Source organism: Pseudophryne corroboree, chromosome 1 (assembly GCF_028390025.1).
Source record: "Pseudophryne corroboree isolate aPseCor3 chromosome 1, aPseCor3.hap2, whole genome shotgun sequence".
Taxonomy (NCBI): domain Eukaryota; kingdom Metazoa; phylum Chordata; class Amphibia; order Anura; family Myobatrachidae; genus Pseudophryne; species Pseudophryne corroboree.
This window is the reverse complement of record NC_086444.1, coordinates 1,111,995,990-1,112,021,817: the sequence shown is the minus strand read 5'-3', so window position 1 is coordinate 1,112,021,817 and position 25,828 is coordinate 1,111,995,990. Positions and strand designations below refer to the sequence as shown.

Below are 25,828 nucleotides of genomic sequence, written 5' to 3'. Positions count from 1 at the left end.
AATCTGTTCTCAGTATTGATAATCTGCATAATTGCCTAGCCAATCCCTTCCTTGCTGCAGGTATAAATACACTGTGCCTGAGCAAGGAAGGCGTCAGTGCTTTGGTTGTCAAACCTAGTTCCTGTTTGTCTCTCTCCTGTGATTGTCTTCCAGGTTCCAGCTCCTGTCTCAAGACTTCCACCATAGAGACCCGCACCAGCATACCACCTGCGGTGTAGCCTGACTCTCCAATCCATTGTGGATTCATCTGTTTCCAGCTACAACTTTACCTGCTTCCAGCTCAGCTTCCAGCAGAGTACAGCTTCCCTTAAAGGGCCGGTGTCCTTTCTACACTTTACCACTCTCCACCGGTATTATTATTTCTCCGCTCTCAAGTTCTACATTTCAGTTCATATTTCATCGCTCCCAAGTTCATTTATTATTTAACTGATTCCAGCCAGTATCCACTCCGTGCTAACAACAGTCTGGTTCCAGCCAGTATCCACAGCAGCTGTTTTATCTTCAGCAACCCAGCTTTTCCTGGAACACCAGCTGGCACAATCCTGGGTTATCTCCATTGCTACAGTCGGGCCTGGTAAGGACTTTCCATCTAGAAGATCATAAGAACTATCTCACACTACCAGTGCCCTGTGGCTCCTGCCATCCTGTAGTACCCAGGAACTGTATTTATTCTTTGCTGACTTTTACGTTTTCTTTTACTGCTGCTGTGTTGCAGAGTTGTCATAATAAACATCATTGACTTTTATCCAAGTTGTCGTGGTCACGCCTTCGGGCAGTTATTATTCATGTTACTTACATGTCCAGGGGTCTGATACAACCTCCCAGGTTCCGGTACATCTCAGCCCCTACAACTGAGGCTGCCTCCCGTCAGCTCAGGCCCTCAGTTGTGACAATTTGGTTCTGATGAGTACCGAACACACCTGAATTGAGTCACGGTTTTGGTCATTTTGAGGTACTGAGTCAAACCAAGACATGACTTGGGTCATCTCACCAAGTTCAGAACTCAGATATAAAAACCGAATCTCATGTTTTGTATGGCATGTACTACAAATCCTCCCTCCCGATTTCAGGAGCCATTTCATGCTGGAAAGGACAGGAAATTAATGTTATTGCTGTTAATATAACTGTAGGAAACAAAACAGATTCAAACCACATGAATTTAGCTGTTATTATTAATTTTGAAAGAAATCTAGATCCAAAAACAAAACATTTGAAAGCAGTTTTGCCAGAACCAAACCACAACGATGATATAAAATCAAAACCAAAAAGCTGGGTCTGTGCATATCTCTTTTAAAATGTAATATAAATCCCTTTAGTACAGATTTTTTTTTAAATTCAAGCACATTGCAGTTTTGTTTAAATATATGTAATAATATTCCAACACATTATATCCTACAGTATGCGGGTGATTTATTTCCAAGAAAAAGGAATGAAAAAATTCTTACAGCTTCAAATCTACAGATAACAGAATTTTGTGGGAAAGCAAAGATGAACCCCGCTGAAGCTAAGCACATGCCTGCGGTGAGTCTGCAGTTTAGCATATACAAGCCTTTATTCTAGTGCTTTGGCTGAATAATTACGGACTCTGTAAGAGAAATACACTAAATGATATTGCATATATTTTAGTGGTGGATAATAATATTAATTAAGTGCTTAAAGATTAAACAGTAGTCTGGCTCACAGAGTGTGATGAGTAGCTCTTGTGGGGAAAAAATGATTAACATAATTCTGACTTTGTCCAGGTCAACAACAGTAACTGTAATAATTATATGTTGGTTCCAACAAATACTCATGAATGTATTATATTTTATAAATATTAGAGATGAGCGGGTTCGGTTCCTCGGAATCCGAACCCGCCCGAACTTCATGTTTTTTTTCACGGGTCCGAGCGACTCGGATCTTCCCGCCTTGCTCGGTTAACCCGAGCGCGCCCGAACGTCATCATGACGCTGTCGGATTCTCGCGAGGCTCGGATTCTATCGCGAGACTCGGATTCTATATAAGGAGCCGCGCGTCGCCGCCATTTTCACTCGTGCATTGAGATTGATAGGGAGAGGACGTGTCTGGCGTCCTCTCCATTAGAATAGAGATAGATTAGATAGAGAGAGAGAGAGATTGTGCAGAGTCGCAGACAGAGTTAGTTTACCACAGTCAGTGACCAGTGCAGTTGCTAGTTAACTTTTATTTAATATAATATATCCGTTCACTTCTCTCTGCTATATCCGTTCTCTGCCTGAAAAAAAAAACGATACACAGCACAGTCAGTCACACAGTGTGACTCAGTCTGTGTGCACTCAGCTCAGCCCAGTGTGCTGCACAGTCATCAATGTATAAATTAAAAGCTTATAATTAATTGTGGGGGAGACTGGGGAGCACTGCAGGTTGTTAGCAGGAGCCAGGAGTACAATTATATTAATTAACAGTGCACACTTTTGCTGCAGGAGTGGTGACCAGTGCCTGACCACCAGTATAGTATTGTTGTATACTACTAATATCTCTTTAAATATCAACCAGTCTATATTAGCAGCAGACACAGTACAGTGCGGTAGTTCACGGCTGTGGCTACCTCTGTGTCGGCACACGGCAGGCAGTCCGTCCGACCAGAATTGTATTATTTATTATTATATACCTACCACCTAACCGTGGTTTTTTTTTCATTCTTTATACCGTCATAGTGTCATCCTAATTGTTACGAGTATACTACTATCTCTTTATCAACCAGTGTACAGTGCGGTAGTTCACGGCTGTGGCTACCTCTGTGTCGGCACACGGCAGGCAGTCCGTCCGACCAGAATTGTATTATTTATTATTATATACCTACCACCTAACCGTGGTTTTTTTTTTCATTCTTTATACCGTCATAGTGTCATCCTAATTGTTACGAGTATACTACTATCTCTTTATCAACCAGTGTACAGTGCGGTAGTTCACGGCTGTGGCTACCTCTGTGTCGGCACACGGCAGGCAGTCCGTCCGACCAGAATTGTATTATTTATTATTATATACCTACCACCTAACCGTGGTTTTTTTTTTCATTCTTTATACCGTCATAGTGTCATCCTAATTGTTACGAGTATACTACTATCTCTTTATCAACCAGTGTACAGTGCGGTAGTTCACGGCTGTGGCTACCTCTGTGTCGGCACACGGCAGGCAGTCCGTCCGACCAGAATTGTATTATTTATTATTATATACCTACCACCTAACCGTGGTTTTTTTTTCATTCTTTATACCGTCATAGTGTCATCCTAATTGTTACGAGTATACTACTATCTCTTTATCAACCAGTGTACAGTGCGGTAGTTCACGGCTGTGGCTACCTCTGTGTCGGCACACGGCAGGCAGTCCGTCCGACCAGAATTGTATTATTTATTATTATATACCTACCACCTAACCGTGGTTTTTTTTTCATTCTTTATACCGTCATAGTGTCATCCTAATTGTTACGAGTATACTACTATCTCTTTATCAACCAGTGTACAGTGCGGTAGTTCACGGCTGTGGCTACCTCTGTGTCGGCACACGGCAGGCAGTCCGTCCGACCAGAATTGTATTATTTATTATTATATACCTACCACCTAACCGTGGTTTTTTTTTTCATTCTTTATACCGTCATAGTGTCATCCTAATTGTTACGAGTATACTACTATCTCTTTATCAACCAGTGTACAGTGCGGTAGTTCACGGCTGTGGCTACCTCTGTGTCGGCACACGGCAGGCAGTCCGTCCGACCAGAATTGTATTATTTATTATTATATACCTACCACCTAACCGTGGTTTTTTTTTTCATTCTTTATACCGTCATAGTGTCATCCTAATTGTTACGAGTATACTACTATCTCTTTATCAACCAGTGTACAGTGCGGTAGTTCACGGCTGTGGCTACCTCTGTGTCGGCACACGGCAGGCAGTCCGTCCGACCAGAATTGTATTATTTATTATTATATACCTACCACCTAACCGTGGTTTTTTTTTTCATTCTTTATACCGTCATAGTGTCATCCTAATTGTTACGAGTATACTACTATCTCTTTATCAACCAGTGTACAGTGCGGTAGTTCACGGCTGTGGCTACCTCTGTGTCGGCACACGGCAGGCAGTCCGTCCGACCAGAATTGTATTATTTATTATTATATACCTACCACCTAACCGTGGTTTTTTTTTCATTCTTTATACCGTCATAGTGTCATCCTAATTGTTACGAGTATACTACTATCTCTTTATCAACCAGTGTACAGTGCGGTAGTTCACGGCTGTGGCTACCTCTGTGTCGGCAGTCGGCAGGCAGTCCGTCCATCCATAATTGTATTATTATTATAATATATACCACCTAACCGTGGTTTTTTTTTCATTCTTTATACCGTCGTCATAGTGTCATACTAGTTGTTACGAGTATACTACTATCTCTTTATCAACCAGTGTACAGTGCGGTAGTTCACGGCTGTGGCTACCTCTGTGTCGGCAGTCGGCAGGCAGTCCGTCCATCCATAATTGTATTATTATTATAATATATACCACCTAACCGTGTTTTTTTTTTCATTCTTTATACCGTCGTCATAGTGTCATACTAGTTGTTACGAGTATACTACTATCTCTTTATCAACCAGTGTACAGTGCGGTAGTTCACGGCTGTGGCTACCTCTGTGTCGGCAGTCGGCAGGCAGTCCGTCCATCCATAATTGTATTATTATTATAATATATACCACCTAACCGTGGTTTTTTTTCCATTCTTTATACCGTCGTCATAGTGTCATACTAGTTGTTACGAGTATACTACTATCTCTTTATCAACCAGTGTACAGTGCGGTAGTTCACGGCTGTGGCTACCTCTGTGTCGGCAGTCGGCAGGCAGTCCGTCCATCCATAATTGTATTATTATTATAATATATACCACCTAACCGTGGTTTTTTTATACCACCTAACCGTGGCAGTCCGTCCATAATTGTATACTAGTATCCAATCCATCCATCTCCATTGTTTACCTGAGGTGCCTTTTAGTTCTGCCTATAAAATATGGAGAACAAAAAAGTTGAGGTTCCAAAATTAGGGAAAGATCAAGATCCACTTCCACCTCGTGCTGAAGCTGCTGCCACTAGTCATGGCCGAGACGATGAAATGCCAGCAACGTCGTCTGCCAAGGCCGATGCCCAATGTCATAGTACAGAGCATGTCAAATCCAAAACACCAAATATCAGAAAAAAAAGGACTCCAAAACCTAAAATAAAATTGTCGGAGGAGAAGCGTAAACTTGCCAATATGCCATTTACCACACGGAGTGGCAAGGAACGGCTGAGGCCCTGGCCTATGTTCATGGCTAGTGGTTCAGCTTCACATGAGGATGGAAGCACTCAGCCTCTCGCTAGAAAACTGAAAAGACTCAAGCTGGCAAAAGCACCGCAAAGAACTGTGCGTTCTTTGAAATCCCAAATCCACAAGGAGAGTCCAATTGTGTCGTTTGCGATGCCTGACCTTCCCAACACTGGACGTGAAGAGCATGCGCCTTCCACTATTTGCATGCCCCCTGCAAGTGCTGGAAGGAGCACCCGCAGTCCAGTTCCTGATAGTCAGATTGAAGATGTCAGTGTTGAAGTACACCAGGATGAGGAGGATATGGGTGTTGCTGGCGCTGGGGAGGAAATTGACCAGGAGGATTCTGATGGTGAGGTGGTTTGTTTAAGTCAGGCACCCGGGGAGACACCTGTTGTCCGTGGGAGGAATATGGCCGTTGACATGCCAGGTGAAAATACCAAAAAAATCAGCTCTTCGGTGTGGAGGTATTTCACCAGAAATGCGGACAACAGGTGTCAAGCCGTGTGTTCCCTTTGTCAAGCTGTAATAAGTAGGGGTAAGGACGTTAACCACCTCGGAACATCCTCCCTTATACGTCACCTGCAGCGCATTCATAATAAGTCAGTGACAAGTTCAAAAACTTTGGGTGACAGCGGAAGCAGTCCACTGACCAGTAAATCCCTTCCTCTTGTAACCAAGCTCACGCAAACCACCCCACCAACTCCCTCAGTGTCAATTTCCTCCTTCCCCAGGAATGCCAATAGTCCTGCAGGCCATGTCACTGGCAAGTCTGACGAGTCCTTTCCTGCCTGGGATTCCTCCGATGCATCCTTGCGTGTAACGCCTACTGCTGCTGGCGCTGCTGTTGTTGCCGCTGGGAGTCGATGGTCATCCCAGAGGGGAAGTCGTAAGCCCACTTGTACTACTTCCAGTAAGCAATTGACTGTTCAACAGTCCTTTGCGAGGAAGATGAAATATCACAGCAGTCATCCTACTGCAAAGCGGATAACTGAGTCCTTGACAACTATGTTGGTGTTAGACGTGCGTCCGGTATCCGCCGTTAGTTCACAGGGAACTAGACAATTTATTGAGGCAGTGTGCCCCCGTTACCAAATACCATCTAGGTTCCACTTCTCTAGGCAGGCGATACCGAGAATGTACACGGACGTCAGAAAAAGACTCACCAGTGTCCTAAAAAATGCAGTTGTACCCAATGTCCACTTAACCACGGACATGTGGACAAGTGGAGCAGGGCAGGGTCAGGACTATATGACTGTGACAGCCCACTGGGTAGATGTATGGACTCCCGCCGCAAGAACAGCAGCGGCGGCACCAGTAGCAGCATCTCGCAAACGCCAACTCTTTCCTAGGCAGGCTACGCTTTGTATCACCGCTTTCCAGAATACGCACACAGCTGAAAACCTCTTACGGCAACTGAGGAAGATCATCGCGGAATGGCTTACCCCAATTGGACTCTCCTGTGGATTTGTGGCATCGGACAACGCCAGCAATATTGTGTGTGCATTAAATCTGGGCAAATTCCAGCACGTCCCATGTTTTGCACATACCTTGAATTTGGTGGTGCAGAATTTTTTAAAAAACGACAGGGGCGTGCAAGAGATGCTGTCGGTGGCCAGAAAAATTGCGGGACACTTTCGGCGTACAGGCACCACGTACAGAAGACTGGAGCACCACCAAAAACTACTGAACCTGCCCTGCCATCATCTGAAGCAAGAAGTGGTAACGAGGTGGAATTCAACCCTCTATATGCTTCAGAGGTTGGAGGAGCAGCAAAAGGCCATTCAAGCCTATACAATTGAGCACGATATAGGAGATGGAATGCACCTGTCTCAAGTGCAGTGGAGAATGATTTCAACGTTGTGCAAGGTTCTGATGCCCTTTGAACTTGCCACACGTGAAGTCAGTTCAGACACTGCCAGCCTGAGTCAGGTCATTCCCCTCATCAGGCTTTTGCAGAAGAAGCTGGAGGCATTGAAGAAGGAGCTAACACGGAGCGATTCCGCTAGGCATGTGGGACTTGTGGATGCAGCCCTTAATTCGCTTAACAAGGATTCACGGGTGGTCAATCTGTTGAAATCAGAGCACTACATTTTGGCCACCGTGCTCGATCCTAGATTTAAAGCCTACCTTGGATCTCTCTTTCCGGCAGACACAGGTCTGCTGGGGTTGAAAGACCTGCTGGTGACAAAATTGTCAAGTCAAGCGGAACGCGACCTGTCAACATCTCCTCCTTCACATTCTCCCGCAACTGGGGGTGCGAGGAAAAGGCTCAGAATTCCGAGCCCACCCGCTGGCGGTGATGCAGGGCAGTCTGGAGCGACTGCTGATGCTGACATCTGGTCCGGACTGAAGGACCTGACAACGATTACGGACATGTCGTCTACTGTCACTGCATATGATTCTCTCAACATTGATAGAATGGTGGAGGATTATATGAGTGACCGCATCCAAGTAGGCACGTCACACAGTCCGTACTTATACTGGCAGGAAAAAGAGGCAATTTGGAGGCCCTTGCACAAACTGGCTTTATTCTACCTAAGTTGCCCTCCCACAAGTGTGTACTCCGAAAGAGTGTTTAGTGCCGCCGCTCACCTTGTCAGCAATCGGCGTACGAGGTTACATCCAGAAAATGTGGAGAAGATGATGTTCATTAAAATGAATTATAATCAATTCCTCCGCGGAGACATTGACCAGCAGCAATTGCCTCCACAAAGTACACAGGGAGCTGAGATGGTGGATTCCAGTGGGGACGAATTGATAATCTGTGAGGAGGGGGATGTACACGGTGATATATCGGAGGGTGAAGATGAGGTGGACATCTTGCCTCTGTAGAGCCAGTTTGTGCAAGGAGAGATTAATTGCTTCTTTTTTGGGGGGGGTCCAAACCAACCCGTCATATCAGTCACAGTCGTGTGGCAGACCCTGTCACTGAAATGATGGGTTGGTTAAAGTGTGCATGTCCTGTTTTGTTTATACAACATAAGGGTGGGTGGGAGGGCCCAAGGATAATTCCATCTTGCACCTCTTTTTTCTTTTCTTTTTCTTTGCATCATGTGCTGATTGGGGAGGGTTTTTTGGAAGGGACATCCTGCGTGACACTGCAGTGCCACTCCTAGATGGGCCCGGTGTTTGTGTCGGCCACTAGGGTCGCTAATCTTACTCACACAGTCAGCTACCTCATTGCGCCTCTTTTTTTCTTTGCGTCATGTGCTGTTTGGGGAGGGTTTTTTGGAAGGGACATCCTGCGTGACACTGCAGTGCCACTCCTAGATGTGCCCGGTGTTTGTGTCGGCCACTAGGGTCGCTAATCTTACTCACACAGTCAGCTACCTCATTGCGCCTCTTTTTTTCTTTGCGTCATGTGCTGTTTGGGGAGGGTTTTTTGGAAGGGCCATCCTGCGTGACACTGCAGTGCCACTCCTAGATGGGCCCGGTGTTTGTGTCGGCCACTAGGGTCGCTTATCTTACTCACACAGCGACCTCGGTGCAAATTTTAGGACTAAAAATAATATTGTGAGGTGTGATGTGTTCAGAATAGGCTGAAAATGAGTGTAAATTATGGTTTTTGAGGTTAATAATACTTTGGGATCAAAATTACCCCCAAATTCTATGATTTAAGCTGTTTTTTAGGGTTTTTTGAAAAAAACACCCGAATCCAAAACACACCCGAATCCGACAAAAAAAATTCGGTGAGGTTTTGCCAAAACGCGGTCGAACCCAAAACACGGCCGCGGAACCGAACCCAAAACCAAAACACAAAACCCGAAAAATTTCCGGCGCTCATCTCTAATAAATATGGTATTCAGGCAACATGTTTTTTTTTATGTTCATTGTAGTGGTGCTCCATTAAGATCACATAAATAACACAATTCTGTACTTATGAACTGATGCAAGGTGAAGTGGTTCTTTAGGACCATTTATAATAAAGAATTTACAGAAAAAAAGATACTCCAAAAATGTTTAAGTGGTATAAAGCATTCTGTGATTTAAACTTCACGCATACAGTGCACGATCAATACAATTATAACCTTTCATCCTATTTTGCATTTGAGTCAGCTAGTGCAGTATTGTTGTGCAATAGGCACTAGGCCACACAGAAAAAAGGAAAAATGTAGGTGCACACTCTAAGCACTAAGAACACTGGTAATCAGAACAAATATAATAAACTCTTCAATTTAACATGGAGTAAAATAGAGGTTCTTAGCATAATGTTTGGCCAAAAATATGGGTCCACCTACCACGGCCAGATGACCACATCAAGTGGGTCCCTAACATTCCTATGGTTCAAGTTCAGAACACAGGACACCCCGGGCCAGCACAAACCAACCACCCAAGGCATCACACTAGTAAGAAGCAGCAGTTTAAGTTTTAAAAAGTGTTATATTAATAAGAAGTAGCAGCTTTTGTGCTAAAAGTGTTACATAGGTAAGAACTAAGAAGTAGCAATTAAAGTTTTAAAAAGTGTTACAATAATGATGCCCCAGAGCATACCAGCCATGCCAACCCAAGGGACCCACTGCCCCAGACCCATTCCTAATACTGAAATATTATATTAATTTATGAAGGACTTTCTTCTCATAGTGCCTATTCTAATATGTAGACTGCAAATGCAACGATGCACACTAATTTAAAAATACCCAAGGACAGGTGGGAGGGTTGCTTGTCCAAGGTGAAGGAATCTCCACCTTCAAGTGTACACACATGTACACAATACAGACTATATAGGGGGTATAAACTGCACACCTCAATTCTAAACATAATAAGAAATGCTACAATGCTGAGATTTATAGTGCAACACAGAATAAAAATAAAAAATGCAGGTGCATTTTAAAACACTAAGACACTGGTAATCAGAACAAATATAATAAACTCTGCAATTTAAGGAGTTAAATGGAGGTTCTTAGCATAATTTTGAGTCAAAAATATGGGCCCATCTACCACGACCAGGTGACCTTATCAGGTAATTTCCTAACAATCCTAAGGTTCAAGTTCAGAACACGGGACTCTCCACACCAGCACAACCCAACCACCCCAAGGTATCATACTAGTAAAAAGTAGCAGGTTAAGTTTTTAGCACTTTAACTGCTTTTTACTAATGTAACACTTTTTAAAACCTTATTACTACTTCTCACCACTGTAACACTTTTAGCATTTACTGTAGTTGCTTCTTATTAATGTGACATTTTCTAATACTCAACCTACGACTTCTTACTAGTGTGATGCCTTGGGGTGATAGGTTGTGCTGGCCTGGGGGCGTCTTGTGCTCTGGACTTGAACCTTGGGAATCTTAAGGACCCACCTGATAAGGTCATCTGGCTGTAGGAAGTGGGCTAATATTTTTGTCAAAAATTATGAACCTCAATTTTCCTCCATGTTAGATTAAAGAGTTTATTATATTTGCTCTGATTACTAGTGTTCTTAATGATTAGAGTGTGCACCTGCATTTTCTTTTTTTGTATGTGTGGCATCACAAGTCTAACCATGGTAGCGCCTCTTATTATGTTTAGAATTAGGATGTACAGTCCAGCTGCACCCCTACCCCCCAAAAAAAATTAAAGGTAACCAGGGGCAGGTTAAGAAAGGAGGGGGCCTGTCTACGGTCTCTGTTCTTGCCCCATCTCTTTCACAATGCAGTAGGCTCTAGCACTTTTCCAAAGCCTAGAGCATATGTGCAGGTCTCCAGGAAAATGTACCCATGTCTTCTCTACTATGCATATGCAAATCTACACTGCTGCATCATTTTCCAGAGCTTTCAGCAGCACTGAGAACGAACTTCAGAGAAATGAGAATAATATATGAGAGCAGGTATGTATTATGGTGTGCAGTGTGTGCCCATGTGCACCCACACATTTATAGGAACACTACTGAATATAACCTGGTTTTGAGTAACGTGATTAATGTATAGCCTTGATTAATGGGTGTTCCATGAGGCAGATATCCATGAAAGAATACAAGTCAGGTCAGACTTGTTGCCATGGGTTTTATAAATATAAGGAGAAGGGAAAACTGCTACCTTTGCATGTGACATTCACAGTAAGGGTCTTTCTGACTACTTTATGTGGTTGAATAGTTGTATTAAATAACAAGTTTATATTTTTTATTTGAGAAGAAAATCAGGAAATGATTTGAAAATATTTCTGATACTTTATACAAAGCTAAAACAAAGACAGCAAATTGTGGTGTGTATAATGTACAATTACATTACAAATTACATAATTAATGACATCACTAATGACAACCATTATTATATCACTCATCACAAAACATCCCTCATGACATCAGCACTCACAAAGGCGATGACCAGACATGAATGACTATATATAGAAGTATATAATATTGAAAAGTCTAAAAGTATTACAATTATATTTCTCTGACGTCCTAAGTGGATGCTGGGGACTCCGTAAGGACCATGGGGAATAGCGGCTCCGCAGGAGACAGGGCACAAAAATAAAAGCTTTAGGATCAGGTGGTGTGCACTGGCTCCTCCCCCTATGACCCTCCTCCAAGCCTCAGTTAGGTTTTTGTGCCCGGCCGAGAAGGGTGCAATCTAGGTGGCTCTCCTAAAGAGCTGCTTAGAGTAAAAGTTTTATTAGGTTTTTTATTTTCAGTGAGTCCTGCTGGCAACAGGCTCACTGCAACGAGGGACTTAGGGGAGAAGAAGTGAACTCACCTGCGTGCAGGATGGCTTGGCTTCTTAGGCTACTGGACACTAGCTCCAGAGGGACGATCACAGGTACAGCCTGGATGGGTCACCGGAGCCGCGCCGCCGACCCCATTGCAGATGCTGAAGAGAGAAGAGGTCCAGAAATCGGCGGCTGAAGACTTCCCAGTCTTCTTAAGGTAGCGCACAGCACTGCAGCTGTGCGCCATTGCTCTCAGCACACTTCACACCAACGGTCACTGAGGGTGCAGGGCGCTGGGGGGGGCGCCCTGGGCAGCAATGAAAGTACCTATGCTGGCTAAATATACATCACATATAGCCTCTGGGGCTATATGGATGTATTTAACCCCTGCCAGGTTGTCAGAAAAACGGGAGAAGAAGCCCACCGAAAATGGGGCGGGGCCTATTCTCCTCAGCACACAGCGCCATTTTCCCTCACAGAACTGCTGGTGGGAAGGCTCCCAGGCTCTCCCCTGCACTGCACTACAGAAACAGGGTTAAAACAGAGAGGGGGGGCATTTTTGTGGCGATATTATTACATATTAAGATGCTATAAGGGAAAACACTTATATAAGGTTGTCCCTGTAAAATTATAGCGTTTTGGTGTGTGCTGGCAAACTCTCCCTCTGTCTCCCCAAAGGGCTAGTGGGGTCCTGTCCTCTATCAGAGCATTCCCTGTGTGTGTGCTGTGTGTCGGTACGTGTGTGTCGACATGTATGAGGACGATGTTGGTGAGGAGGCGGAGCAATTGCCTGTAATGGTGATGTCACTCTCTAGGGAGGCGACACCGGAATGGATGGCTTATTTAGGGAATTACGTGATAATGTCAACACGCTGCAAGGTCGGTTGACGACATGAGACGGCCGGCAAACCAATTAGTACCTGTCCAGGCGTCTCAAACACCGTCAGGGGCTTTAAAATGCCCATTACCTCAGTCGGTCGACACAGACACAGACACGGACACTGACTCCAGTGTCGACGGTGAAGAAACAAACGTATTTTCCATTAGGGCCACACGTTACATGTTAAGGGCAATGAAGGAGGTGTTACATATTTCTGATACTACAAGTACCACAAAAAAGGGTATTATGTGGGGTGTGAAAAAACTACCTGTAGTTTTTCCTGAATCAGATAAATTAAATGAAGTGTGTGATGATGCGTGGGTTTCCCCCGATAGAAAATTATTGGCGTTATACCCTTTTCCGCCAGAAGTTAGGGCGCGTTGGGAAACACCCCCTAGGGTGGATAAGGCGCTCACACGCTTATCAAAACAAGTGGCGTTACCGTCTCCAGATACGGCCGCCCTCAAGGAGCCAGCTAATAGGAGGCTGGAAAATATCCTAAAAAGTATATACACACATACTGGTGTTATACTGCGACCAGCGATCGCCTCAGCCTGGATGTGCAGCGCTGGGGTGGCTTGGTCGGATTCCCTGACTGAAAATATTGATACCCTTGACAGGGACAGTATTTTATTGACTATAGAGCATTTAAAGGATGCATTACTATATATGAGAGATGCACAGAGGGATATTTGCACTCTGGCATCAAGAGTAAATGCGATGTCCATGTCTGCCAGAAGATGTTTATGGACACGACAGTGGTCAGGTGATGCAGATTCCAAACGGCACATGGAAGTATTGCCGTATAAAGAAAAAGACACCGTCCTTCAGCCTCAGTCCTTTCGTCCCCATAAGGGCAAGCGGGCAAAAGGCCAGTCATATCTGCCCAGGGGTAGAGGAAAGGGAAGAAGACTGCAGCAGGCAGCCCCTTCCCAGGAACAGAAGCCCTCCACCGCTTCTGCCAAGTCCTCAGCATGACGCTGGGGCCGTACAAGCGGACTCAAAGGCGATGGGGGGTCGTCTCAAGAGTTTCAGCGCGCAGTGGGCTCACTCGCAAGTGGACCCCTGGATCCTACAAGTAGTATCCCAGGGGTACAGATTGGAAATTCGAGATGTCTCCCCCTCGCAGGTTCCTGAAGTCTGCTTTACCAACGTCTCCCTCCGACAGGGAGGCAGTATTGGAAACAATTCACAAGCTGTATTCCCAGCAGGTGATAATCAAAGTACCCCTCCTACAACAAGGAAAGGGGTATTATTCCACACTATTTGTGGTACTGAAGCCAGAAGGCTCGGTGAGATCTATTCTAAATCTGAAATCTTTGAACACTTACATACAAAGGTTCAAATCAAGATGGAGTCACTCAGAGCAGTGATAGCGAACCAGGAAGAAGGGGACTATATGGTGTCCCGGGACATCAAGGATGCTTACCTCCATGTCCCAAATTGCCCTTCTCACCAAGGGTACCTCAGGTTCGTGGTACAGAACTGTCACTATCAGTATCAGACGCTGCCGTTTGGATTGTCCACGGCACCCCGGGTCTTTACCAAGGTAATGGCCGAAATGATGATTCTTCTTCAAAGAAAAGGCGTCTTAATTATCCCTTACTTGGATGATCTCCTGATAAGGGCAAGGTCCAGAGAACAGTTGGAGGTCGGAGTAGCACTATCTCAAGTAGTTCTACGACAGCACGGATTGATTCTAAATATTCCAAAATCGCAGCTGATTCCGACGACACGTCTGCTGTTCCTATGGATGATTCTGGACACAGTCCAGAAAAAGGTGTTTCTCCCGGAGGAGAAAGCCAGGGAGTTATCCGAGCTAGTTAGGAACCTCCTAGAACCAGGCCAAGTGTCAGTGCATCAATGCACAAGAGTCCTGGGAAAAATGGTGGCTTCTTACGAAGCGATTCCATTCGGCAGATTTCACGCAAGAATTTTTCAGTGGGATCTGCTGGACGAATGGTCCGGATCGCATCTTCAGATGCATCAGCGGATAATCCTGTCTCCAAGGACAAGGGTGTCTCTTCTGTGGTGGCTGCAGAGTGCTCATCTACTAGAGGGCAGCAGATTCGGCATTCAGGACTGGGTCCTGGGTGACCACGGATGCCAGCCTGAGAGGCTGGGGAGCAGTCACACAGGGAAGAAATTTCCAAGGAGTGTGGTCAAGTCTGGAGACTTCTCTCCACATAAATATACTGGAGCTAAGGGCAAGTTACAATGCTCTGAGCCTAGGAAGACCTCTGCTTCAAAGTCAACTGGTGCTGATCCAGTCGGACAACATCACGGCAGTCGCCCACGTAAACAGACAGGGCGGCACAAGAAGCCGGAGGGCAATGGCAGCAAGGATTCTTCGCTGGGCGAAAAATCATGTGATAACACTGTCAGCGGTGTTCATTCCGGGAGTGGACAACTGGGAAGCAGACTTCCTCAGCAGGCACGACCTCCACCCGGGAGAGTGGGGACTTCATCTGGAAGTCTTCCACATGATTGTGAACCGTTGGGAAAGACCAAAGGTGGACATGATGGCGTCCCGTCTGAACAAAAAACTGGACAGGTATTGCGCCAGGTCAAGAGACCCTCAGGCAATAGCTGGGACGCTCTGGTAACACCGTGGGTGTACCAGTCGGTGTATGTGTTCCCTCCTCTGCCTCTCATACCCAAGGTACTGAGAATTATAAGACGTAGAGGAGTAAGAACTATACTCGTGGCTCCGGATTGGCCAAGAAGGACTTGGTACCCGGAACTTCAAGAGATACTAAGAAGGGACTTGCTTCAGCAAGGATCATGTCTGTTCCAAGACTTACCGCGGCTGCGTTTGACGGCATGGCGGTTGAACGCCGGATCCTAAGGGAAAAAGGCATTCCGGAAGAGGTCATCCCTACCCTGGTCAGAGCCAGGAAGGAGGTGACCGCACAATATTATCACCGCATTTGGCGAAAATATGTTGCATGGTGTGAGGCCAGGAAGGCCCCCACGGAGGAATTTCAACTCGGTCGATTCCTGCATTTCCTGCAAACAGGACTGTCTATGGGCCTCAAATTGGGGTCCATTAAGGTTCAAATTTCGGCCCTGTCGATTTTCTTCCAGAAAGAATTGGCTTCAGTTCCTGAAGTCCAGAAGTTTGTCAAGGGAGTACTGCATATACAACCCCCTTTTGTGCCTCCAGTGGCACTGTGGGATCTCAACGTAGTTCTGGGATTCCTCAAATCACATTGGTTTAAACCGCTCAAATCTGTGGATTTGAAATATCTCACATGGAAAGTGACCATGCTGTTGGCCCTGGCCTCGGCCAGGCGAGTGTCAGAATGGGCGGCTTTGTCTCACAAAAGCCCATATCTGATTGTCCATTCGGACAGGGCAGAGCTGCGGACTCGTCCCCAGTTTCTCCCTAAGGTGGTGTCAGCGTTTCACCTGAACCAGCTTATTGTGGTGCTTGCGGCTACTAGGGACTTGGAGGACTCCAAGTTACTAGATGTTGTCAGGGCCCTGAAAATATATGTTTCCAGGACGGCTGGAGTCAGGAAAACTGACTTGCTGTTATCCTGTATGCACCCAACAAACGGGGTGCTCTTGCTTATAAGCAGACGATTGCTAGTTGGATGTGTAGTACAATTCAGCTTGCACATTCTGTGGCAGGCCTGCCACAGCCAAAATATGTAAATGCCCATTCCACAAGGAAGGTGGGCTCATCTTGGGCGGCTGCCCGAGGGGTCTCGGCTTTACAACTTTGCCGAGCTGCTACTTGGTCAGGGGCAAACACGTTTGCAAAATTCTACAAATTTGATACCCTGGCTGAGGAGGACCTGGAGTTCTCTCATTCGGTGCTGCAGAGTCATCCGCACTCTCCCGCCCGTTTGGGAGCTTTGGTATAATCCCCATGGTCCTTACGGAGTCCCCAGCATCCACTTAGGACGTCAGAGAAAATAAGAATTTACTTACCGATAATTCTATTTCTCGTAGTCCGTAGTGGATGCTGGGCGCCCATCCCAAGTGCGGATTGTCTGCAATACTTGTACATAGTTATTGTTACAAAAATCGGGTTATTATTGTTGTGAGACATCTTTTCAGAGGCTCCGCTGTTATCATGCTGTTAACTGGGTTCAGATCACAGGTTGTACAGTGTGATTGGTGTGGCTGGTATGAGTCTTACCCGGGATTCAAAATCCTTCCTTATTGTGTACGCTCGTCCGGGCACAGTATCCTAACTGAGGCTTGGAGGAGGGTCATAGGGGGAGGAGCCAGTGCACACCACCTGATCCTAAAGCTTTTATTTTTGTGCCCTGTCTCCTGCGGAGCCGCTATTCCCCATGGTCCTTACGGAGTCCCCAGCATCCACTACGGACTACGAGAAATAGAATTATCGGTAAGTAAATTCTTATTTTGACTACTGTATTTATATCACCCCTCTGTTGTTTGAAACTAAAAGGCCAATATACTATTATTGATAAAGGGTTATAAAGGTTACATTATTTCTGTGCAGGGTTAATACTGGCTGCTTTATTTTTACACTGCAATTTAGATTTTAGTTTGAACACACCCCACCCAAATCTAACTCTCTCTGCACATGTTACATCTGCCCCCCCCTGCAGAGCACATGGTTTTGCCCACTAGCTAACAAATTTGCTGCTGTGATCAGATCTGAATTAGGCCCAAAGTCTTTTAGTTTCTGTTCAGAGACAATAATCTTAAGTGGGTGGAGGGGTGCTACATTGTATAGAGGCCCGGGCCAGTCTGGACTTGCCACATATGCAGCCATGCACCCAACATTGTGTGAGCACATCCTCTTTGGTGGTACAGCATCAACTCATGGGGTGTGTGATTCACAACACGCATTACTACCCCCTTCACCCATACATCAGGACTCACACATCTTAGTAAAAGAGCCGAATGCTTTGCATTCATTAAATGAACTGTGCATGTGTAATGCATATCTACCGTACTGGTATTATCCAAATCTATGAGTAAAACACAACTTTTACCCTTCTTTGTATGAGAACTGCCTCACCCCTACACCTTCCAAATGGGAAATAAAGGGCATGAAATTAATGTATCTTAAACTTTATTTATATGTACTGCTGACAGCATAGTTCTTTGGCCTATTCTGAAAAGGTGTAAATCTTACTAAACCTCCAATCAGACATTTGTTTGTTGGAGAGGAGTGCGCTCCTGCAGTCTCCTATCTCCTGTAGTAAAGCCGTCCATGCACCCTTTGCCAAGATGGTCACTGATGAGTCACTGCGCAAATTTGTCCCAGCGCATGTCACTGTTTTAAGTGTCACAGTGGTGAACGCAATAAAGGACCTAGCTCCTCGGTATGACCTGTCACCCACTGTTAAATTGTCCTAGCACCGTTATACGTATTACCACTGTTACTGCTGTTACCGCTGTTCCACAATAAACCTGCAAACTTGTTTAAGGATCACTGTGTGGCCAGAACTCCATTATACAATTCCGCTGGTGCCTATTGTTAAGCTCCTAGGTTTTACACTAGTAGGACATATCAACATGTTTTTATTGGCTTAACACAATTGCTAATGTTTGTATATGACACAAATAGTATGCTACAGTATTCTACATTAAGAAATTCAGTATTGTACCAGCTACTAGTATACTGTACATTAATGAATAATACATTTAGTTTGACCTTTGATTAAAGTGAGCTGATTTGTTTTATAGTACTAGTGTACTGTATAGACTTCATTTTTTATTTATGTCTGTTTTTTATTTATTCAAAGTCTGAGAAAACAAGAAGAAAAATGAAACACACAGCTTCGAGAGAAGAACTCAGCAATGCAGTGCAACAGAGGATGTCAATGATGGTGGATGTTTTCAGTTATAAAGAAGAAGAAAGGCTTAGCAACCAAAAGAAACACTACAGTTTGGTTGACCTTGACAGTCCTGAGAATTATAGCCGTGACACTAGCGAAATACACACAATGGATGTCAACAGGCTACACAATCCTACAGATCAGATGAACAAAGAGCTGTCATCAAATACACAACTGCCCCAGAATGTTATCAAGGAACTAAACCTGGTTATTCTCAAGAGCAGAAAAGACAGGATTCAATGAGCATTATACAGATGTATTTCAAGTATATCTCCAAATGTTTGTAGGAATAGAAGAAGTTCTATAATTTCAAGAGTAATTCATTATTAATGTTAATCCTATATGTGTCTCTATTAATATTCAAAATAACTCATTTGCAGCTTAATGACTAGAACAGTTTAAGCGTTTTTTGGATTAACTTTTATTTTTTTTATCCTTAAGTCTAAACAAATTGATTTACATTTTTTGATGTTGGAAGAAATGTGAATTTACTGTAGAAATTTGGAATAAATATGTTTATTACATTATGGGCATTAGGTTGAGAAAAACATTATTTCTAAATTATTCCAGTAGTTACTTTCATACAATGAATGCAACCCCAGAAAAGGGCAGCTTTATCCCCAGTATGAGTATACCAGCTATATGTACTGTACTTCACACTTGCTGACATACAGTATTAGGACTCCTGTCTGGGAGAAGCCAAGATAGGGGATGCTGTAGGCAACTTTGGGAGGAATGCTAACATGGCATTTGGCCCCGCCAAAAATAGAGCCATGAGTTCCAATGTTATCTCTCTATCCTGCCCAGTAGGAAGCGGGTGGGATGCTGGAGATCTGGCCAGGGAGCGGAGGCTACATGAAAAATCAGGAGCCACTCGAAACTTCCGGGAGACTAGGCAAGTATGAAGTACAGGTTAGGTCTTGGGGTAGTATGGGGCAAGAGTAAAGAGTCTCTTGTGACTCCAGTAGTTCTGCCTTATTTTCAGCACTAATATCTCCAATACAAATAAGAACTAATCTAAATAATAATCTGATAAGGTCTGTCCTGTCTCCAACATGCATGTATAGTGGGTGATGAGGTACACTCCTCCCATCTAACAATTCCCACTGCAGCGAGAGATGGAAAGACATGGACAAGGGACCACACATGGAAGGGGTAAGTATATGTACAGCAGGGATGGAGCAAGGAGGGCACATGGAAGAGTAAAGGGGGAGTAGCAGCGGCAGACCGAGGTGACCCTGAATATGCCACTTCCGATATACTAGTAGCAATTATTGCAGTACTATGCTATTTGTCACATGTCTGTGGGGGAAGGGGGTAGGGCTTGTCATGTGGAGAGAAATAGCCCTGTACTGGGCATTCCCCCACAAGGCAGAGATATTGATCGTAGATGTGCATTTTATTCGCACATCTACGATCAGCTCTGAATCACCCCCATAATCATATGTTAAATAAGTATAATACTCCTTTCAGACATCAGATCCGGGAAATTGCTGGGTCTAGCATGTCGGCAAATTCCCAGGTCTCATCTTCGTACCCTAGTTGGGTGCAGGTTTGCGAATCTGGGACCTGGGTTGTTTGCATTCAGACCTTCTTAAATCCCGGGTTGATGCAAGTTCATGCACAAAAACCTAGGATTTTGAAGTACTGTAGGTCTGAAAGGGGTATTAGTTGTTTCTATATACTGTTTTGTTTCTTTTCCCTTCTATATTACAGTTGATGCTTCCAGGCTAATTGCGTTACTTTTTTGCAATAAACCAGTTGGTACGGAAACTGCAGATACAGTATGAACATCCCATGATTTGGTCATATCACATTACTACTACTCTTTTTGTGCCAGTCATGTCCTTCAGAATCTTGATAAATAATCTGGTCCACTGGGAGTATCCACACAGGAATTGAATTATCTTCTTATTTAGATGTGTTAAGCATGACTGAGATTAGTATTTTAAATATAATTTTATTTTCATTTATTCAATAGATGCTTCATTTTGTACCTGTTATTATATTTACATTCTTTTAATGTTGCATTTTTCCTGCCAATATAGAAAACTAATATTGTGTAATGTAACCTTTAGGTACAGTCATACTGTATATTAGACATCAGAGTTATTTATTAACTGTGAAAATATCCTATGATTTATGACCTATCACACATATACAGTAGGTGCAGGTAATTTGCTTTGTGCAATGACCTGTATATTTTTAGTCCGTCACGGATATTTACATCCACAAGAGTAAAACCCACACTTGAAAGACCTTCTTACTGTTAATATACTTATTTTTTGCTCTACAAAAATACCACACAAAGACTCTCAGTTATCTGTTACATAACGCATGGCAATTAATGGTATGTGACTTTACCTAATTATTAACAACTATACATTTTAACAGCTTATTTCATTAATTTACTGTATATCGATTTCTTTATGTGTTTTAATGTCAAAACATGACTACTCTATGCAGAACATGTCATTTTGAATGTAGCCGATCACCCCCTCCAAGGTGGTATGAAAATTATCGGGTGGAATTCAAATGTATGAAGTCGGTTGGGTGTCTGTTTTGTCCTGTCTATTAAATAGGAAAAAGCAGACCCCAAACTGACTTTTCAAACATTTGAATCTCCTTCATCATGTCAAAAAAGACAACAAATATGAAAAAAGATATTAAACAAAATCTTCTCACATTGTTGTCCTCTGGAGCTCTTAAAAAGACAGTAGTATTTTCAGCGCACATTGGGAAAGTTGGATGACTTGCCACCGCTCTTTCTCTCTCCCATATCTCTCTCTCTCATCTCTCCCTCATCCCTCTCTCTCCAATCTCTCCCTCACCCCTCTCTCTCTCCCTCACCACTGTCTCTATGCCATCTCTACCTCACCCCTCTCTCTCTCCCTTACCCCTCTCTCTTTCCCATCTCTCACTCACCCCTCTCTCCAATCTCTTCATCACCCCTCTCTCCTATGTCTCCACTCACCCTCACCCCTCTCTCTCCTATCTCTCCCTCACCCCTCTCTCTTTCCATCTCTCACTCACCCCTCCCTCTCTCCCATCTCTTCCTCACCCCTCTCTCCTATGTCTCCTCTCTCCCTCACCCCTCTCTCTCTCTCTTCTATGTCTCCCTCACCCCTCTCTCTCTCCCATATCTACCTCACCTCTCTCTCCCATCTTTTCCTCACCCCTCTCTCCTATGTCTCCTCTCTCCCTCATCCCTCTTTCTCTCCTATCTCTGCTGCACCCCTCTCTCTCCCATCTTTATCTCACCCCTGTCTCCTATGTCTCCTCTCTCCCTCTCTCTCTCTCTCTCTCTCTCTCTCTCTCTCTCTCTCTCTCTCTCTCTCCCATCTCTTCCTCACCTCTCTCTTATTTTAAGTTAGTGGAATTATTATAACATTAAATAGAAAGCTTGGATGATTCTTACAGTACTTTGTTTTCACTACTTTATCCCTTCATGAAGACTAATTCCTACTGCCTACAGAGGGTAAGTACATATGACTGAAAAGATAATTATTTTCATCACACAGTGTATTAACTTATGCGCTGTTCTTTACTTTGTCATAAAAATAAGCTAGAAAATAATATCTACAATAGTTTTGAAAGGGAAAATAATTCAGAGATCAAAGTCTGTAATTACTGACAATTGTAAGCAGGGACAGAGTTTGAATCATGGACACTGTGGAATTAATGTGTTCAAGTTAGCTGTCATGCTCGATTTAATGTGATAAGTTTTATGATTTTAATACTTTATCACTTACTGTACCTGTGCAGTATATTCTGCTTGTATCTTCAAACCAACATAAAAGCTGACAGGAGTTGTAAGTGCCAACTACAATTGAGCAGTGATTAAAATAAGTGATTCTTTAACAACTGCAAATTGACAAATGACATGACAGAATTTTTATCCCTGTTATCAGTGATGTTTATCTGGAAATCAGAGATTTTCTGTAGTTTATACCAGGAAATGTGAAAATATACATAATTTGTGTTAGAAATAGTAATTCATCCATGGTATAAAAGGAAACAGAAATACAGTTTTTTTTTAATGACAGTAACAAAATAATATAATGTGGTACTGTATACCAATCTGTCATGGAACTCCATGTGGCACAAGCTAATTCTGGTACAGTATTGTAATAATACATATTCTACAGCAGTCCAGGGATTGGTTATTCTGGAACTAAGGTGGATGACATACAGTATTATTAGATAATAAATGCGTTATAACATACTAAATAAAAGGTGTAGGTGGTGTTGAAGGATGGCTCTACCTTTAATGTCACCAATCTAAGATCTACATCATGGAAATGTGAATATTTTCCCCCAATAAAACTTTCCTAATGGGAAGACAACAAACTGCAGGCCTACTGGTATACTTAGACTCCTTTTGGGATGTACAGAGGTTCATCCAGATAGTCCTCTTTCTCATTTTATATTAGAAAATCACCAAAAAATGTCATCATCAAATTGAGAAGACAAGAAGAAAGATAGGAGGGCACACAATGGGCCAGATGTAATGCTGCTTGAGTTCAGCGGCCATGCGGGATGCTGGTCAAACTCGGACGTTTTTTAAAGGGGCAATCACTTACAAGGCATTGTTTTGCCTTGTAAATTATTGCCCCATTAAAAAAACGTTCACGTTCGGCCAGCATCCCACATGGTTGCCGAGCTCGGGCAGCATTACTTCCTGCCCAATGTGTAGTAAATTCCTAAAAAACTTTTTTTACCAGTTATGTATTGGAAAGATACAATTGAAGTGAAATGGGGACCATCAATGGGTAGGATTCATGAATAATTATATAGAAAGATGCATACCAAAATCACTTAAAATAAAAGAGTATGGGGTATATTTACTAAGCCTTGAACGGAGATAAAGTAGACAGAGGTAAAGTCCCAGCCAATTAGCTCCTAACTGCCATGTTACAGGCTGTGTTTGAAAAATGGCAGTTAGGAGCTGATTGGCTGGTACTTTATCTCCAGCCACTTTATCTCTATCCAAGGATTAGTAAATAGACCCTTATATTTCTTATCAAGGTAACTAAACACTTATTAAGACAGTCAATGATACAGCGAACCCCACTCACTCAAATAAGAAGGAGTGCAGGTATGTAATGGTATTTTTGGGGCACTGGAAGGGTCTTGGGTGAATCCTTACTCACATTAGGAACTGTTTTCACATCAAGGTTCCTTTAGAGTGCCAATGCCAACATATGGTAAAATATTTATTAATGGCATACAAAAAAAATGTGCAAACAAAACAAAATAAACATTGCAATATAGGGCCTAATTCAGTAAGGATTGCAAATACTGCTAATTGGCAGAATTGGCATTCCTTTTCCTAGCATGTTGGGGGTGCCCATCGAAGGGCAAAGACACTCAGCATGCTGACCGCCGCCTCCCCCCCTTGATGAAGCAGAAATTTCGATTGCCCCACAATTTCTGCTTCATCGTAGAAATTAGTTAAGTCTTCTGCCGGCGTAGCTTAGCTGGAGGCCCGCTGTGTTCTTCTTAATTGCACTTCCCCCGCAACGCTCTATCTCCTCCCTGAAAACAGAGCGTTGCCCTCCCTTCCAGGCCCCACGACCACCTTTGCCTGATTGACAGGCAGAGGCGATTGCATTTTCTGCGCCCCCCCCCCCCCGCATCTTTTTCTCAGAAATTGCGGTTGGATCACTTACTGCGATCCAACCTGAATTAGGTCCATAATGCAAAAGGTACTAAACATAGGTGATGCTAAAGCAACCGAAAGGAGGTGACCCCAGGCCTGGTGATTTATGCCAATGAAAACAATTTCGAGCCCGGTTTCAAGAATTGTTTAAGGTTCATAAAGTTCGTACCTCCTCCCAGGATGCTGACAAGAACCACCACAGGTTAGTACTACCTCTGTCTGACATGCTTCAAAACACACACGGGGGTGGGGGGGGGGGAATGTAATAAGGTGTGAGAATTAGGACGTGAGAGATTTTGTGAGCATTCTCCTGCTTTTTCTAAAGTAGCAATCATTTACATGGCAAAATCAACCTGGAGTTGCTATATAAATGATTAATTACCAGGATAACTTTCACAAAATATCTCTCGTACTGATTCTCACTTCTTATTACATTCCACCCACTATCTCTTTTTCAAGGCATCGCCATGCATTAATATGAAGATGTGATCAAAGTGCTTCAAGATACTTTTTAAGCACATCATGACATAGCCGCTTTTTAAGCGCATCATGACATGGCCGCACTTGATGATGGAGACTGGCATTATACTCTAGAATTTTTAAACAATTCAGGAAAATAAACTGTATGCACTTCCCATCCCACAAGGGAACTATAAACAAGTGCTCATAGCCTGGGTTTGTAGGTGCTAAAGTACACACAGACTCATGGGCTAAATTTGCTAAATGGTAGTTTTGCTGTAGCCTGGGAAATGATGGATTGACAAGTTCTAAACAAAAACACTGACTACAGGTTATTTTCGCTTTTCAAATTGAACCATCCCCATTGGGTTCTATAACCTGCCACAATCCCTTTGTGAAAATATTGCTTCAATACAGTATATCATTTAAAAATGGCATGGAGTCCCTAGGCACATTCATCATAACCAGCACTAGGCCTCTAAGTCAAGGATGGTAGTGGAAAAGTGTGGATTCTCCTGAAAGTTGCAATATCCAAAACTTGGCTTTACCCAGTGGCCATATAGTAGGAAGGGGAGGGGCTTATGGTGTGATGTCTTATCACCAGAGTGCCAACTAGTCCTAGGTCTGTGAGCATGAGGCTGAAATTCCTAGGGAAGTGTGTCCAGCAAATATAACTAACCTCCCTGAAAAAACAGCCTTGGGCAATTCCCAACAACCATAGAGTAGTGGGTGTGGGGTTGATAGATACTGTATAAAGAGTATAAAGAAAATAACAAATACTGCATAGAGTCCTTATAAAACTAGATGTTTCACAGTCTGGCCTAAACACCATGAAATTGGACTTAACCAAAAGTGATTGAATGGTTTGCAAAGCACCACACATCGGGCCTTATTCAAGGTTGATTGCAAAACAACAGTTTCCTCTAATGGGCAAAACCATGTGCTCTGATATAACTTGTGCAGAGAGAGTTAGATTTGGGTGGGGGTGTTCATATTGAAATCTAAATTGCAGTGTAAAAATAAAGCAGACAGTATGTACCCTGCACAGAAACAAAATAACTGATCC

The 25,828-nt window shown here is 43.6% G+C and overlaps 1 protein-coding gene across 2 annotated transcripts in view; it reads left to right on the top strand.

Moving 5' to 3' along the window:
• ARAP2 (ArfGAP with RhoGAP domain, ankyrin repeat and PH domain 2) overlaps positions 1–19,084 on the top strand; it is a 575,623-nt gene extending 556,539 nt beyond the window's left edge. The window contains exons 33-34 of one of the 2 annotated variants that reach the window (XM_063922304.1): positions 1,399–1,521; positions 18,549–19,084. In XM_063922304.1, the coding sequence (XP_063778374.1) occupies positions 1,399–1,521; positions 18,549–18,884 (459 nt within the window). In that variant the 3' untranslated portion in view covers positions 18,885–19,084. The remainder of the gene's footprint in view (positions 1–1,398; positions 1,522–18,548) is intronic. The other variant, XM_063922313.1, reaches the window with a different exon arrangement.
• Positions 19,085–25,828: the final 6,744 nt, after the last annotated feature.